Source organism: Cajanus cajan, chromosome 5 (assembly GCF_000230855.2).
Source record: "Cajanus cajan strain Asha chromosome 5, NIPB_CcT2T_4, whole genome shotgun sequence".
Lineage (NCBI taxonomy): Eukaryota > Viridiplantae > Streptophyta > Magnoliopsida > Fabales > Fabaceae > Cajanus > Cajanus cajan.
Genome location: NC_138521.1, coordinates 20274991 through 20292318, shown reverse-complemented (window position 1 = coordinate 20292318; position 17328 = coordinate 20274991). Strand labels below are relative to the sequence as shown.

Here is a 17328-nt window from a genome sequence, read left to right as displayed (position 1 = left end):
TAGTTTTTGCTTTGATTTTTGATTTCTAATTATGTTTTTATATCTCTTGCAACGAATTAGAGTAGTCATTTTACTCTCTTTAATTTAAATCTCTTTTGCTTATAAAAAAATATAACAATAACTTACTAAGTCTAAAAAACAGATTACTAAGAAACATTATAATATATAATAAAAAAATTTAAATCTCGAATCCTCATTTACTTTTTTTTATATTTTTGTTAAGATTTTTTATTTTCTATTACGTGAATGTTAAGTAAGGGGAGATTAGAACTATTCTCTACCTTATTTCTGTTTTTATAAAGATTTTTTTCTTTTTTTAAAAAAAATCAAATTCTTCCTTCTTTATTTTTATTTTTATTTATCAAGATTTATTCTTTTTTTTAACAAAAAATATTAATTCTCCCTTCTTTATTTATGTTTTTATCAAGATTTATCCTTCTTTAAAAAGAAACTCAAATTTTTAATTCTTTGTTTTTGTTTTAATCGAGATTTATTCTTTTTCTAAAAAGAAATCTCAAATTCATGTAATATAGTATCCATACTCGCACTTATCTATATTACATTTTACGTGTAAATATATAACCTAAACTCATTCTCATTTAGTATATTTACACTATCTATTATGGACAAAAAAAATTTCGAATACTCGTTGGGTATAATTAGAATTATCTTCCCTAGTGAAGAAGTGCAAGAGATGTTAATAGTATACTGACGAGTCACTTTTTTGTCAAAGACATTTGGGTAACATTTATTTCATGACCGTTTTCACTAATAGGGAATAGACATATTGAGGTTTTTTCAGCCTACATTAAGACAAGTAAATATATTTATATTGACAATTAATTATTTTACTAAGTGGATCAATGTTGAATTCCTTACCATATTATATAGAAATCTTATTAGCTATTTTGGCGCATTCCAAGAGTCATGGTAAAACATAAAGACATGTTTCATTTATAAAGGATTTAGAGCCCTCCTCAACATGCTACATTTATAATAGAATTTTGCCTCACACTCTCACAACAATAACTAGGCAAAGGTAGAAAACAAGGTGATTAGAGGTCATTAAAGGAGACACAAGGAAACTAGGCAAAACAAATTTATATTGACATATATCAGACTGTGACTCATTCTTCAATTAGAAAGACCCTCCTTTTGACTTACAAATGAAATTTAATTAGGTCATAATCCCCATCGAGATAAAGGAAACCTCTTGGAGGATTGTTGAATTTGAGGAAGTTAATTAGAAATTTGAAATCAACCAAAGAGTTAGATTTTCTTGATTAAAGAATAGTTGTGACCCATTTTAGAGCATTTGTAGTTAAAATCAAGTTGCACTTAAGATATAATAATTAAAATTTCCTAAGGAGCTTTGAAAAATGCATGAGACCTCATTATATGAAGAATAGATGTATAAGGAAGAAATGCAACCTATAGAAAGTTATTAACGTGACACTATTTGCCACTCCAACTATATTAGTTATCATTTATATTACATAATTAAATAAGTATAAGGTTTTCAAAAACTTTTCCAAAGATAAATGATACAATATTTTAAACCCATATCAAGTCAAAGAATTTACTAAAAGAAAACATAAAACCAATAAATAAGTATTTGACTCTCTAAATATCATACAACTCAAGTTGAAGACTATAACTAAAAATAATGAACAAAATCATATTTGAAACTAAACACCAATGTCTTGATGTCTCGTCTATTAGAACGTACAACCTAAACTAAAAGCAGTAAAATGAGGCTTGTGTCATTCCTTTAATATCATCCTTTGTGTCTTACTAAATGATGAGGACATAGGAGAAGGTGTGATGGAAGGACACAACATCTAATAATAACTAGTGTCTAAGGATTGAGAAGACTATAATGACAAGAGCAAGAGTCAAGAAAAAAAAAAACCTAAATCAAATGGTAAAGAATTTGATACATGAAAGTTCCAAAGTTAAAGGCTCCATATGTGAAATGGAGCCCAAAATAATTTGTTGCAATTAGATTGAAGATTGTGAGGATTAAAGAGGGTTGCAAAATTATTTAGTCTACTTTTGGGTCATTTCTTAAGTTAAATAAGAGTGTATCTAAAATTTTAGCTTGACTGTACTTTTGGGATGTTTAAACCCATTTTCTTTTACTTTTGTAATTAGTTTTATTTTAATTTTATTTTTTTTAGTTGATACGGTTAATTCACGCTAGCTTATACTAAACCTGGGGGTTAAGATTGTGACCAAATAAAAATTACTCATAAATAGTAATTGGGGGCATACCAGATTTTATGTAAAAGTAAATTGCTTGAGTCTTTGTTCTTTATGGTTCTTGAAATAATCCACCAAAACTTAACAAGGAAGTTGTTTCTTGTGGCATTCAGTCTAGGCTTATTAATCTTTAATTGTGGTGCCTTCCCTTTCTTTCCCTTGTCTTTTTGTTTTCCTTTCATTTTAGAGTCTCAATTTTTAGTCAATTTACTTCATTTCATTTGTCATCATTTACTAAGCCTTCTTTGATGATTCATCTACCTAATTCATGTTTCAAACAAATATCTTTGACCTTGATTTGGAATCTCTATTTTATGGTGTATTGTGTGAGATATGAACGTTCATTAAATAAAATGTCAATTTGGATTAGTCAAGATGGCGTCTGCCTCAAATACGACTATGATGATCTGGAATTTCAATCCTCAACAATTACATCACTTATTATTAGTTGATGTCGTAAGTGTCACCTATTTTAGATCCTAATTTTGTTTGTTATTTTCGTACTTCATAAAAAAAAAACTTAAAAAACTAAATGATAAAATAATTTACACAAAAAAGGTAAACTAAAAAATATTATAAGAGAGAAAATTATGAATAGACACGTATTCCCTAAACTCTTCATTGCTAGCATGTCTTTCTTGTTGAGTTTGGTGAGGCAGTTAGGTGTACGACACTATTATTTATTCTTCCATTTTATTATCCACACACGCTCTTTTCGATGTAATACGTTACTAACAAAATAGTTTACCAAATTGAGAGGAGAGAGACTGATAAATCAAAAAAATAGAAAAAGCAAACTAGGCTCCTCTTTATTGACTTTATTGAATTATTTTATTGCGATGTTTTTTATTGTTTGATTTGTCAACCAGTCAAAACACATACCTACCTCACCGAATCCTTTATTATTATTATTATTATTATTATTGAAAAATCCAATTTTTTAAAAAATAATATTATTGATATGAAATATTTATTGATTTTTATTAACAATTATTTTTTTAAAATTTGATTAAATATTTTTGTGAAATTTTTTTTATTTGTATATGTGATTTTGACACTCATTTTTAAAAAAAATATTTTTAGTTAAAATTTATTTAGAATTATAAATTATGCGACTCATATATTTTATTTTATAAGTCCCTTTTAATTTTGTGATAAAATTGATTAAAATTTATAATTTATAATTAATAATAATAAAAATATTAGCAGAAAAAAAAAAAGAGTAGAGAGTGAAATGTCATTTCTCTTTCAATTATTTATTAGTGTTATTATGGGAAGTCGATGTCACGCAGAATAACGCGAATCACCGACTCACATTTATGCTTGCTAGGGGCAAGGTCAAACCAGCCGCGGGAGAAGTAATAAAACCCTATGAGAAAAATCACAGAAAAAAAATTCCTTTGTTTGAAAATGAGGTTTAATGGAGTATTTGTGAAATTCTAGCTAGTATTCAATTTGCACTGAACGAATTAATGAACATCATAAATGATAGAGAATAAATACATATAAAATAATATTAAGTGTTGTAACAAATTATTTTACGTAAATAAAAATAGTTAGTAAATAAAGAAAAGAGATTTTTTTTTTATAAAATTAGTTTTATCATTACTAGAAAAATGTCATTTTTTTGCGAATTTTTCTAAAAAAAAAGTATTTATAGATTTTTTTTTTGCGAATTTTCTTGCAATAATAATTTTACAAAAAAATATTGTAAATTTATTTACAAAAAGTAATTTACAGAAATTTCTTACAAATTTTTTATGAAAAATAATCTACAAATTTTACTACAATTTTAATGATCATAGAAACTTTTTTCCATGGTAAAAATTTGTAGAAAATGTTGTTAGAATTTTATTTTATTTCTTGCAGATTTTCTTGTTAAAATAAATTCGCAAGTAATGTTTACTGAATGGTAGAAAAATTTTGCAGGTAATTTTTCTTGCAGATTTTCCTGCAAATTTTAATTCACGGGAAAAATAAAATAAAACATATTATATATATATATATATATATATATATTATAAGCTTAAGAATTAAAAGATATTCCTCAAGTCTCATATTGATTAGATATAAAACAATTAAAGAGTATATAAGTTGGGACAACACTCACCTTACAAGTTGATTTTGTATAATTGAGTGTTAGACCTATAATTTACAATCTAAGAGTTTAAAAGGTTATCTATCACATATTAGATGCATGAAAGCAAATTTCTTAATGCTTCGAATAAATTCATTGTAATCATTTTGAAAGTTGAAAAATTATTAATAAAAATTGTACAAAAATTACCTCTAAATAATAATTTCTTTGATTTTTTTTGTAGAAAATTTTCCTTTAGAATTTCTTGCAAAAAAATTTACAAGAAACTTTCTTGCGAATTTTTTTACAAAAAAATTTCTTGTGAATTTTAAAATTCACAATAACATATTACCCATTCAGGTATTACCGAAAGATAAAATTTCGCAAAAATTTTTTGTAAAAACAACATTTCTTGCGAATTTTTATACAAAATTTGCATGAAAAGTCACATGTAATAAGAGAAATTCTAGTAGTGTATGAAGAGGGAGTTTATCTATACTTACTTCATTCAATAACTCATGTTCTACATCAAATTTTAACGATTTAATTGTTGAATTTAAAGTTCTTAATATATAAATTAAGTTTGCAAATTTTAAAAATAAAATAAAATCATTTAATTATTTGTTTCATTAATTCAAATCAATGTATAAAATGATCTTATGGTTATCCGTCAATTTATACATTGATTTGAATTAATAAAAAGAATCAAATAATTTTCAAACTTTTTAAAAATTTGCAGATGTAACACAATCATCTCATGACTTTGTTGCTTGATTTGATAGTTGTTGTTGAAAGCTCTGGTGTTGAGAGACCCTGAGGACATGTTGATTTCTAGAGGGTTGGACTAGAAATAAGTGGAGTAGATTTAAGAAAGGTATAAGAGAAAGATTTTTCAAAAGGAAGCTCATAACTTATGTTTTTTAAAGCTTTAGAGAGAAGTCAGAGAGCTTGAAACCTCTTCTCCTTCTCCTCATTCCTTCTGAGAAACTTTTCCTTTTCTTCCTTTCTCAACTGATTCTAGTAAGAATGGTGAAGATTTGAGTTCCTAAGCTTGGAGCTCAAGTCGTTGAAGCATGATGTCATCTTCTTCTTTTCTTCTTTGTAGACCTTCTCCAAGAAGGTAAGGGAAGTTGTGATTTGAATTCTTAGGTATGTTGTGGGGTTGGAAATGTTGAATATGAAGTGATTTCGGGTTATTATGGATATTTGATGATGAAAAGATGAAGTTGAAAGGGTTTTTGTGAGGTTTGTTGTTCAAGGGTGTTCATGGTAGCTCATGCTTGATTTTGGATTGATTTAGTTGCGTGTTATTTTTTATGATGGATTTATGTTGTATATGTTGTATAGATGTTGTTTGTTGTGGGAATTGACTGATTTTCAAGAAATTGGGTGAAATCAGGTTTTGCATAAGTGTAGAATATTCTGATATCGCACCTGACACGCCTTCAAGATGTCGGGCGTGGTTCTAAAGGAGAGGTCTTTGTCTCACTCACATTACGCACAAGATTGATAGCATCAGGCATGAGAAGAAAGACTCATATCGGGTTGGAATCACGCTAGGCGTGGGTTGAATGGCATCGAGTATGAAGATACAGACTCGTCTTTGCTTGGATTCATGTTGGGTGCTAAAGTTTGTGGCGCTAGGCATAAGTTAGGTAGATGGTTCTCTACTTGATTAGGGCTGGGCGTAGATGTTGCCACACTAGACGCGAGAGTATGGGTACTCTCTACCTTAACCACGTTTGGTGTAATTGGTGTGATGTCGAGCGTGGGCCAGACATGGGGCATTTTTCCTCAATGACGTTGGGTGCCTAATGAGTGGCATCGAGTGTGAGTTGAATGATTAGAAGATTTTATTAATGATGTTTTACAGTTGATGGATGGTGAATAAGTTGTATGATGAACAATTGGTGAATAATGAAATAATCATGTAAATAAGATTATATGTTTGTTGATTGTGTGGTAAGTTGAATATGTTGCAGTGTTATAAGTTGTTTTAGTTGCTTAAGTTGATTTTTGAAGTTGTTTGCTCAAGGATGTGAAAGTTTTAAAGATGTATGTTATTTACATTGTTTAAGTTGACATGTTGTGAAGTAGAATGTTTAATGTTGTTAAAGTTGATAAGTTGAATGTTAAAAGATTAATAAGTTGTTAAATTGATAAGCTATAGATATGTGGGTTAAATACAAATCTTAGCTACAATACAGGAAAACTAGAGGGGAGTTAAAGATGTTTTCAAACTTAATATCCTAGTTCGAATATATGTTGCGGCGCTTTGAGAGCTCGAATGAACCCTTCAGTAGGTAAATTGACCTATGAATGTGTAAATTGTTTTTTGTTGTCTCCTCTAGGTTTTATGTGGTATTCGTGTGTGGATAAGGTTGAGACACATGTGTATAAAGTGACCAACCAAATAAAGTACCGGGTCGGGGACTTAGTCTCTAACCTAGTATCAGAGGATTGTGGTATTTGGAGGATAATTGGTGGGTTAATCCCATAGGTGGCTTAGTGTTGCAGACTAGTGTTGTGTAGGCTTATATCCAAATTGTTCTATCCTGACATAATACTAAACTTCCTTATTTAAGTGGTGAAACCTGAGAAACCAATCTAGCTTATGTTAGCAGTTGTTTATGGTGTTATAACAACTGTTGTAATTCGGTAGGGTCAAGTCACTTAAACTGCTCAACCAAAGATGTAGGAGATTTACATAGTTGACATACATGACAATGTATTTGATGATGTATATGTATATGTATATATGTTGATATGATGAATATGCTATGTGATGTCAAGTTGTTATGATGATGATGATATCCTGTTGTAAGTTGAATTATTTTAATGTGATGATGTTTATCCGTTGTTATGGTTAATTCTTTTCACTAGCTTACCTTGTGGTTGAAACTATGATGATCATACTTAATATGAGAGTAAGGTAGGATTAACATGATGGCTTGTATAGTTGGAGGCTAGTCTTGTTGGAGGTGGCTAAATCTTTGATTGATGGCTACTCTTAAATAGTCAAGTTTTGCATAGATGTTGATTGACATTTAGGTTTATTTTGCAATTGGTACCATATTTTGTATATAGGGCGTATATATTCAATACCAATTACTAGTTATATTATAAAATATAATTATGATGTATGTTGTTTAACCTTCCACTATGCTATAATTGTTTAGTAGCAAGTGTATTGACCTGCTAGGTCATTATAACAAACCTTATCAATGTATTAAGAACTTTAAATTCAATAATTGAATCATTAAAATTTGATGTAAAATTGAGTTATTGAATGAAATAAATCTAGGTAAATATATTTCTAACGTAAACGGATCCCGCCTCTAGTTTTATAATTATTTTTTTTTATTAAAAATGATGTAATGCAATAATCATTTTTTTACATAATATAATTAGGAGCGAAAAAAGGTTGTTAGCACTCAATTGAAAAATCAACATAATACTTATGGAAATGGAAAGATTTTTTTTCCCTAAAACAACACTTATTAAAATATTATAAGATGATGGGAGTAATCAATTATAACCCTTATTCCTATACATAAGTCACTTTTTTGCATTTTTGTTTGTCTTTTTATAAGTTCATTTTTCTGATTGTCAGTTACATTAATTATATCTTCTAAATCTTCTTTAATTCACAAATATTTTTGATAAAATATAATAAATACTTGAAATTAATTGGATACAAATTTTATGTTCCGAAAAAATTGGATAAAGATTGTCCCTTATTAGGATTTGAGAAAATAATTAAAAACATAAATATTTTTCTTCCAAACATTAATTAATTAGGTAAAAAAATGATTAAACAGAAAGAGAGATAGTTAATTTAAGATATCTTAAGAATAATTTAAAAAAAAATAATTTAAATTATTGACAAATTTAATTTTCTTAACTAAGTTAATATAATTTGATTGAAAGTCTTAAAAAAAAAAAGTAGTAATATTAAAGACGATTTCATCAAGTTATATTTGAATATTAAATAATTATTAAATTACAATAAAGATAATACATATCTTTTTTATAGTTTCGGTACTCTTAAGTTGAAATAAAATAAAATAGGAAAGGAAAGAGTATATATTCTTTTTAGATATAAATATAAACAACAAAAATATTATCGATGATTTTAAATATAAACAAATATTAACTAAATTTATTTCATTTAATGTTATCATTTTCAAATTACTCTTTTCATTTAATTAAAAAAATATTTTTAATGATCAATTTTTATTCTTGATATTAAATTTTAATAAGGGATAATTTATGAAAATAAGTTATTTTTTTTATACAAGATATGTGCAATTATATGATATTAACTCACTATTTAGTTAGTGTGATTTTTTTTACTTATAATTTATTATTAGAGGGAGTATTAAATCCTCATTGCATGAGGACCTAAGTTCAATCCTCATTGCGACTATCTTTGTAATATTTTCTATCTTTACAAAAAAAGGAAGTATTAAATATAAAAAATGTTAAATTTTAGCTTATTCTATTTTGTTTTAAATGCTCAAATAGCAAAATTTAGTATCATTTAAAAACTAAATACGCAATTTCATTTACTATGACCCTATTGAGTTGATTCTTTCTTGGTGAATATAATTTGATTCAAGGAAGTTTGTGTGATTTAATATAATTTGTTCTCAGTGTCCAAAAACAAAATTGTTCTCCAATCTATAAAATTCTAAGATATATTATTTCTTTAATTAACGTAATCACTTTCTCATATTGATTTATTGAAATATTGAAATTTTGTGGAGAAAAAATAAATATTAAAAGAGACATTGAATAGTGTATAAAAAATTCACACGTTTTTTTTATAGTGAATAGTAATGCGAGTTAGATGAAATGTGTAACAACCCATTTTTCGTGGGCCAAAGGCCCAATTCGTGGCCCAGAACGGGCCATTTCAATTTTGAAACAGGACGTTCTGGAATAGTGAGTATGACCTAAATTGTAGAAGCAGAACGGGCCGTTCTGATGGGAGAACGGACTGTTTTGGTTTGGAGAACGGGCCGTTCTGGAAGCAGAACGGGCCGTTCTGCTGGGTTTGAGAACGGGCCGTTCTGGTTTAGGAACGGGCTGTTCCAGTTGAAAAATTTACGTAGGTTTGAAGGGACCAAAACGGGCCGTTCCGATTTTGGAACGGGCCGTTGTGGTAGGTGGGCGAAAAATCCTATAAATAGGCCTCAAATCCTCTCATTTCTACACACCTCTCATTCTCACTCTCTCTTCTCTTCTGTTCTCTCTTTCGTTCCTCTTCTTCTCTCTGAAGACCAAGAGGAACTCAGAGGATGAGGTTCTGCTCCAGTTTTAGTTCCGATCCTTGTTTAAGGAAAAAGAGGAGGAGGTTCTGCCCGAGTTCCTATTTATCCAGGTACGGGAGAAAAAGGGGTTATTTATATGTGGAGTTACATGAGGGAATTGGGTAGAAGAAGAGCCCTTAGGATTATGAGCAATTTTATAATTATTTCTGTTTGAAAAATTATTGGCATTATTTGATTCTGTATGAATTTAGGAGTATGAATATATGATTTATTTGTAAAAATAATGTTCTAGGAGAGAGAACGAAATTATAGAAAAGTGCCTGTAGGCTAGGTTTTGGAAAAAATTGAAATATTTCTGTTTGAGGAATTAATGATACCATTAGATTCTGTATGTGTTGAGGATTAGAAATATATATTTAATTTGTAAGAATAATGATCTAAGAGGGAGAACAAAACTGTAGAAAAGTGTCTGTAAGTTAGGTTTTGAAAGAATTGGGGGTTTTATGGTTTATGTTAAAGTTATATGAAATTGATAATTCCATTGTTTATAATATTAATTTATGAATGTTATTATTGTATTGATTGATAAGAATGAATGATCTTGATGTGAATTACTTGAGGGGTGTGTAAACCCTTATTTTGTTGGGCTTATCTGTTATGTATGTGAGGTGGAATTGTGTACGTGATGTGAATTTGAATTATGAGATGAGATGTTGTATGGATGTGATTATGATTGTGATTGTGGTGCCTCACATCAGTGACTAGGGATGGCACGGCCCCTGGGTAAGTGGTGCTACAGGGAGGGCGTGACCCTAACATGGTGTGGGATGAGTAAGACAGTTAACACACACCACTTATGTCGATTATGGCAGCCCTGGCATAGGGTTAATTGCAAGAGACTGTATGGATTGTAATTTGATTGTGGTTCCTCACACCAAAGGATCAAGGATGATACGAACCCTGGTAGTTGATGTTTCAGGGACGAGCGTACTCCCGGATGATCAGGGATGATACGAACCCTGGGTAGGTGATACTTCAGGGACGAGCGTACTCCTTAAATGACTAGGGATGGCACGGCCCCTGGGTAAGTGATGCTACAGGGAGGGCGTGACCCTGGTTTGGTGTGGGAGGCAATTAACCTGTATCACTTGTGTCAGATGTGGCGAGGTCTTGGCATAGTGTTAATTGTAAGATTGGTGTGAATTATGGATGTGGAAATGATATTGTTAATTGTAAGATTGGTGTGAATTATGGATGTGGAAATGATATTGTTAATTGTAAGATTGGTGTGAATTATGGATGTGGAAATGATATTGTTAATTGTAAGATTGACATGAATTATGAATATGGAAATGATGTTGTAAATTGTATAATTGGTGTGGATTATGATGGATTGAGATATGTATGTGAAATGAGATATGTTAAATGTGAATTGAGATGTGAAGATGATGAATGATTGATATATATATATATATATATATATATATATATATATATATATATATATTATTAAATAATGAATTATGATGAGATTATATTGTGATGTGTTTGTATGTATTTTGCATATAGATATTTTCTTTTCTCACCGTATAAACTGTGGATATTTTAGGTGAAGAAGATCCGGCTACAAGTGGCATCTAGAATGCCAACAGTTAAATTATGGGAATGCTCTGATAATGTGACATCGGGGCAGAGGATTTCTAGGACAGAATATTTATATGGATTTGGTATTGTAATAAATGATTTTAAAATTGTAAACTCTTAAATTTTACCTTTCAAGTTTTATTTTTCAGTCATTTTCTTATATTGAAGAAAGAACAGTTTCGAAGTTTTATGTAAACCCTTTTACGAACCCTTTGAAAGTTTATTCTTCTTAATTAAATTATATTATATATGTGTTGTGGTAGTAAGGGTGTCACAAAATGCAAAGAGTAGACAGATGACATACTGAGTATTTTTATACTGATTCATCTTAACCACTGAAACTACATTTAGTTCTCAATCCAACCAAATTGATTTTCACTATCTTTAAACAAAGATACAAGTATTTCTTTCAACAAGTCGCTTTTGTTTCAATTTCAAGTATTTTTTGACTTGTCTCTTCAACCAACTATGTAACATTGGAATTTGTGATAGTGTTATATTACCCCTAATTATTTTATGTTGTTAAGTTGAGTTGTCAATGTTGAGAGACTTGAGGGTCTGAGAATCCCTAAAGTGCTGTACTGGTGTCGAGAGGAGATTTTTCTAGGTAGAGATCCAGTTTGACCTTGGAGGGGAAAGTATATAGGATTCAGATTACGTGCAGTTACATTTTGGTGCACTTGTGTGCAGTTTAACAAATTTCTATCACACAATTTATCCAACCACCCACTTTTTGTCACGTCATTTTTTTACATTAAAAGTACAATTTCATGTTTTGTAATCAGTCAAGCTCTGGGAGGATAATTTTTTTCACTTGTTGTCCCGTTTCTCCACATGGCCTCTTTGAATATTTTTTTTAGTTGATCTGCAATACATGGTTCTTGCATGGTATGTGTCTATCTTCCAGATTGTTACACATAAACTTACAACATTACAAAGGTGAGAAATAGAATGTTTCTTTGTCAAAATTAATTTTCATATATATAATAAATAAAGTATAACTTTTTATTATAGTTTTACATGAGTGATATCAACTAATCAAATAATATGAAATTAGGGGAATGCTCAAACATCTATAATGGTCATGAAAGACAATGAAAATTCTTTCATCTACCATGCATGTTCCCAATATGCTCTAGATGGACAATATTAGTTTTTTTTTTGTCAACTACAGTACCAGTTTGTTTATGAGACAAAGATAAAATTGAAGCTTAGGAAGAATGAGATAACTCTGCTCAATAGATTACCAATAAGTAACAATTGCCCACTTCATTGAAGAAATTACTTTTATTATTATTGATATTGACTGATTATGTGACTAACATTGATCTCTCTATTCAAATAAAATTATGGTGCCTACTTTGACAATTCCAAGTTAGTATTGTTGGTCCTGTTCAATTGTAACATTGATGTTGAATTGTAATATAGAAAAAACATGAAGCCATCATTGTTTCTAAAATGAAAACTAGCTAGCAAAGTCAGTGACCATAATCCCTCAGGTTACATCATTATGAAAAACATTAAGACCTACACATGGATCTTAGTTCAATGAACTAATCAAACACTTATTCCTCTACAGAAGAAAAAATATCATGAAGCTCCAAAATTGATATAGCCAAAACTGAACATCACAAGAAATGTCTTGAACAGAGCATACAAAGCTAAAGTTGATATAGCCAAACTTAAGAGAAAAAACTCTTATGCTCAAAGCCTTGTCTTTGGAAAATTAATTTGCATTAGCCTCATGAGTATGTAAGCATCAAAAGTGAATTTATATTAGAAATCAATACAGTAACCATCGAAATTGAAAAGATTTGTCTTCATTCATTGTCAAGTGACTCCTACATTATGATAAGAAAAAGGCATAAAATCACTACAAGGTATAACAGTCAATGTTTTTAATATGTTAATGATGAGTGAACTTATCATCAATAATCTCATGAAACTAAATTGATTTCTAGTTGCTTGGGATAACTCATATTCTGGATGTTCAAAATTAGATAATCCACACTCCATTTGACTTAAAGGTTCATTAACCTTGATAAAATTAATAAATAGGCAAGAAAGGTAACACAAATATTGTTATAACCATAAAATTATATACCGTGTGTTGTTGACTTGGTGTAGCCTTTAGTGTTTTAGCCTTTTTTTTTCTTTGTAGATTGAAGCTCAACCCAACCTTTTAATCGTTTATGTCTCCTTAGGCCATGTCGCTTCTTAAACCCCTTTACTTGTGTCTCATCTTCTCTAGTTAGTATAGGAGCACTATATTCATCACTGGCCATTATATTTTCTTATAACCGAACCTTCTTTACTTTCTTCCACAAGTCATGAATTCCTTGTTCTACAATTTGGTGCAATTTTTTTGATGTAGAGACCTCGGCTGCTAATCTAATCATAGAGAGGAAAACTTGCTTATATCAATGTGTGCTATCTAATTTGGGATCTTCCACAACCTCATTTTTCCTTGTGTCCAATATAATAATATTATTGCATGCATCTCTTGTCCACCTCTTTAGGATGTATTGATTGGGAACAAGTTTAATATCATTTGCCTCAAAGACCTTTAATGCATGTAGACACCCAATTTCGTCCGGGGGGCACACAAACAAAGAAATGGACCTCCATTATGAAGGAAAGGAGCTTCCAAAGCAGGCAAATAACAAGACAGGACATCAGAAGGCCTAAAGGCCAAATAGGGTGTTTTTAGTAGCCCGGAACGGGCTGTTCCAAAATCAGAACGGCCCGTTCCAAAGTCAGAATGGGCCGTTCCAAAATCAGAACGGGTCGTTCTGAACCCCGGAACGGGCCGTTCCAATATCAGAATGGGCCGTTCCAATATCAGAATGGGCCGTTCCAATATAACTAAAAACACCTAAAGAGGCTTGTGTGGAACGGGCCGTTCCAAACAAGGCAAATTTGGAACGGGCCGTTCTGGAAATGTGAAATTCGTGTTATTTTCTACTCTGGAACGGGCCGTTCTGTTTTCAGAACAGGCCGTTCCAGAGTACGAAATTTACACATAATAATTGGGCCAGAACGGGCCGTTCTGAAATCGGAACAGGCCGTTCTGGCCCACTGCTGATCCCTATAAATTGAAGCCTTGGGCACAGTTCTCAGGGCAGCCAGAAAAATTTCGAATAAGACTCCTTTGAGCACGAAAATTCTCTATCTCTCTCCCTTTTATTATATTTCTTGAGATTTGTGTCGCATCTCTATATTCTCTCTCTCTCCTATTGTATTTCTTGAGATCTGTGAGGCATACTGTAGTGTGAAAGGTCGCCACAAAGCACCTTTTCCGTATTTGAAGATTCAATAAAGCTTGTTCAAGAGGTATTTCATTCAATCTTCTTTTCTTCTTTTTTATTCCTCATTTTTTATTTCCTTTTTATTATAATAAACGTCATAATGTAGATATTTTAGGGAAATTGCTTAATTTATATTTTAACTATGTAAATAAACATTATTAAAGGGGATTTAATATTTAATCTATTAATTCTTACTACGTTATCTTCATCATAGGGTACCGATTTAGGGCGTTGTAGGGGTGCTTAATACCTTCCCTACACGTAATCGACCCCAGAACCCAATTTTGGTTATCAAGGCCATTATTGAATCTTTAAAAACCTTTTCTTTTTCCAATATTTTGAGTAAAATATTGGTGGCGACTCCATGAACCTATTTTCAAAACCATTAATTAAGGATTAGTCTGGTGTCCGGGCATTCCTTAATTAATGAGACTTTTAAAAGGATGTCTAAATCATAGGTCGCAAGATCAGAAATTTTCGGGTTGCGACAATGCATTGCAGCAAAGTATTTTAAATGTCTCAAATTTTCTACAACTACATGATATGGAAAGTTGTATTGGATCAAATAACACTCTCCATTCTCCTTCCTCTTTGACCAAGGTAATGACATACTTAAACGAAATTTGTGATAGATCCCTTTCTCGTATGCAAGTGGATAAAAATAAAGCAAGCTCATTAATAAACACATAAAAAAATATAGGTGTGTATACCTCTACAAGATGTAGTAGCATCGAAGAATGTTTATATCTCAACTTTGCAAGTTTATGTCGAGACTCATATTCATAGACCAACTCATTGCATCTCTTCTCCTCAACTCTTTTGAAGTCCTTGAAGAATTGGGTGGCATTGAGGTCTGGTCTATGACCAACTTACTCCAAGTTGCCTCAAACTTCGCTTCTTGGTTATAATCATACATACACTTTTTGAAATTAGTCAAGAAATGGCTTCCTTTCTTCATTAAGTTTCCAAGATGTTTGATACCATTTTACATTAAATGCCATATGCATAAGCCATGCCGGGTCTCTGGCATCACCTGAGCTAGTGCTTTAGCCATTGCTTGATCTTGGTTAGTGAACAAACTTTGAGGCTTCTTCTTCCCATGTGCTTCAAGGAATATTTCAAATAACCATTTGAATGAATCAGTAGTCTCATCATATAATAATGCAGCCCCGAAAATGATTGTACCCCCTATAATGATTGAAGCTTGAAAACAAAGTTAGTGGTCTATTTGCACGATTTGTGCAATATGTTGTATCCAAAGAGACAACATATGACCAAAGAATCCATAGTCCAGGATCATTTTTGCATTGGCCCAAACTACGTTTGTGATTTGTTCATCACAATCAATTTGATATGCATGGTAAAATGATGGATTCTCCAAAAGTTGTCGTTGAAAATACTGTAAGAGACAATCGGCTTTCCCATACACCATGCTATGTTATCTTCTTGCTTGGATATAGTTCTTCACATCCAACTATGTATATCCAAGATTAGCTTTACCTCCTGCATGTGTGCTCATAAGTTGAAATGAAGCCTTTTGCATCAATCTAGAGTCTTCTGCCATTTCAATCTCATATGCTTGAACTTCTAAAATTTTACGGTGTGATGCTAGCATATGGGTTATTTCTACAAGTTGTAAAGGGTGGTTATGGTTCTCTACAAAGTTGTGAATTACAAACTTGCCATTTTTTTTGCAACAAGTGTTATTCTTTCTTGGCACTCAATTCTTGTATTAGCCTTGAGCTTTTTAACCAAGGATGATTTCTTGTTCTTCTCCCCCTCCTTAAAACAAACAAATCTACAAGATGTAATGGAACCATATTCCTTCTTTTTGTTGAAGTAATTTTTTCTAACTCCAAAACCCATTTTTGAATCGTATTCTACCCAAAATTGGCAGGCTTCTTCAGGATCATTAAATTCCTTGCCAACACTAGGCCTCCAATCCATCACAAATCTTTGACAACAACCCAACCTATAATGAAACAAAAAATATATATTATACTTGTTAATGAAGAAGAAATGCTATAATGAAACAAGATAATATTATATATTGACTAATGAAGAAAATAATGGAGGGAATGATTGTATATTTAAATGGGTGGATAGAAACCAAAAAAAACATTACTACAATACAGGGAACCTTTAAACAGAGGAACAATGGTAGAAAAAAAATACCTTTGGATAATATTGATTGAAAACAGAAGCCTTGAAATGAAAGCAACAATGTTGTGTCTTCGATTGTAAGCAAAAATGAAAGTAGTAAAACTATTTGTTATTCACATTATTGGTGCGAACGAATCCTCTACCTCATTTTATTACTAATAGACAAAAACTTGTTTTCTTAATATAAAAAGAATGATGTGGCAGAATGTGAATGGTTGGATGAATTGTATGATGGAGATTTGTTAAACTTCACACAACTACAACAAAATACAATTGCACATAATTTGAATATAAGTATATAAGGTTTTTATTTTGAATAGAGCCTCATAAACTATTTTCCTTAGCCTTCTAAAGAGAAGATTCTAGATAGAAGGTCTCTAGTTTGTGAACTCTTTTTTTTCTTCTCAATATTCTTCTCTTCTTCTTCCGATCTTTTCTAAGTTGTGTTGTTTGTGATTCAAGTAGTGAAAATCTAAAATCAAGTTGCTAATTTTGTCAGAAGACTTGATCTTCCTTCTATTGTACTTCGAACTTGAGCTATCCCAAGGTAAGGGAAGCTAGAAAATTTAAGGGCGATGTATGAATTGAGGGTTGGAAA

General features: G+C 30.8%; 1 protein-coding gene across 1 annotated transcript; it reads right to left on the bottom strand.

The window, feature by feature from the left end:
* Positions 1 to 15552: 15552 nt before the first annotated feature.
* LOC145957890 (protein FAR1-RELATED SEQUENCE 7-like) lies at positions 15553 to 16514 on the bottom strand. Its single transcript, XM_083074314.1, has 3 exons — positions 16247 to 16514; positions 16068 to 16193; positions 15553 to 15755 (listed from the first exon to the last, which is right to left on the bottom strand). Exons 1-3 carry the CDS (start codon positions 16512 to 16514, stop codon positions 15553 to 15555), a joined length of 597 nt encoding a protein of 198 aa, XP_082930440.1.
* Between the last annotated feature and the right edge of the window lie 814 nt (positions 16515 to 17328).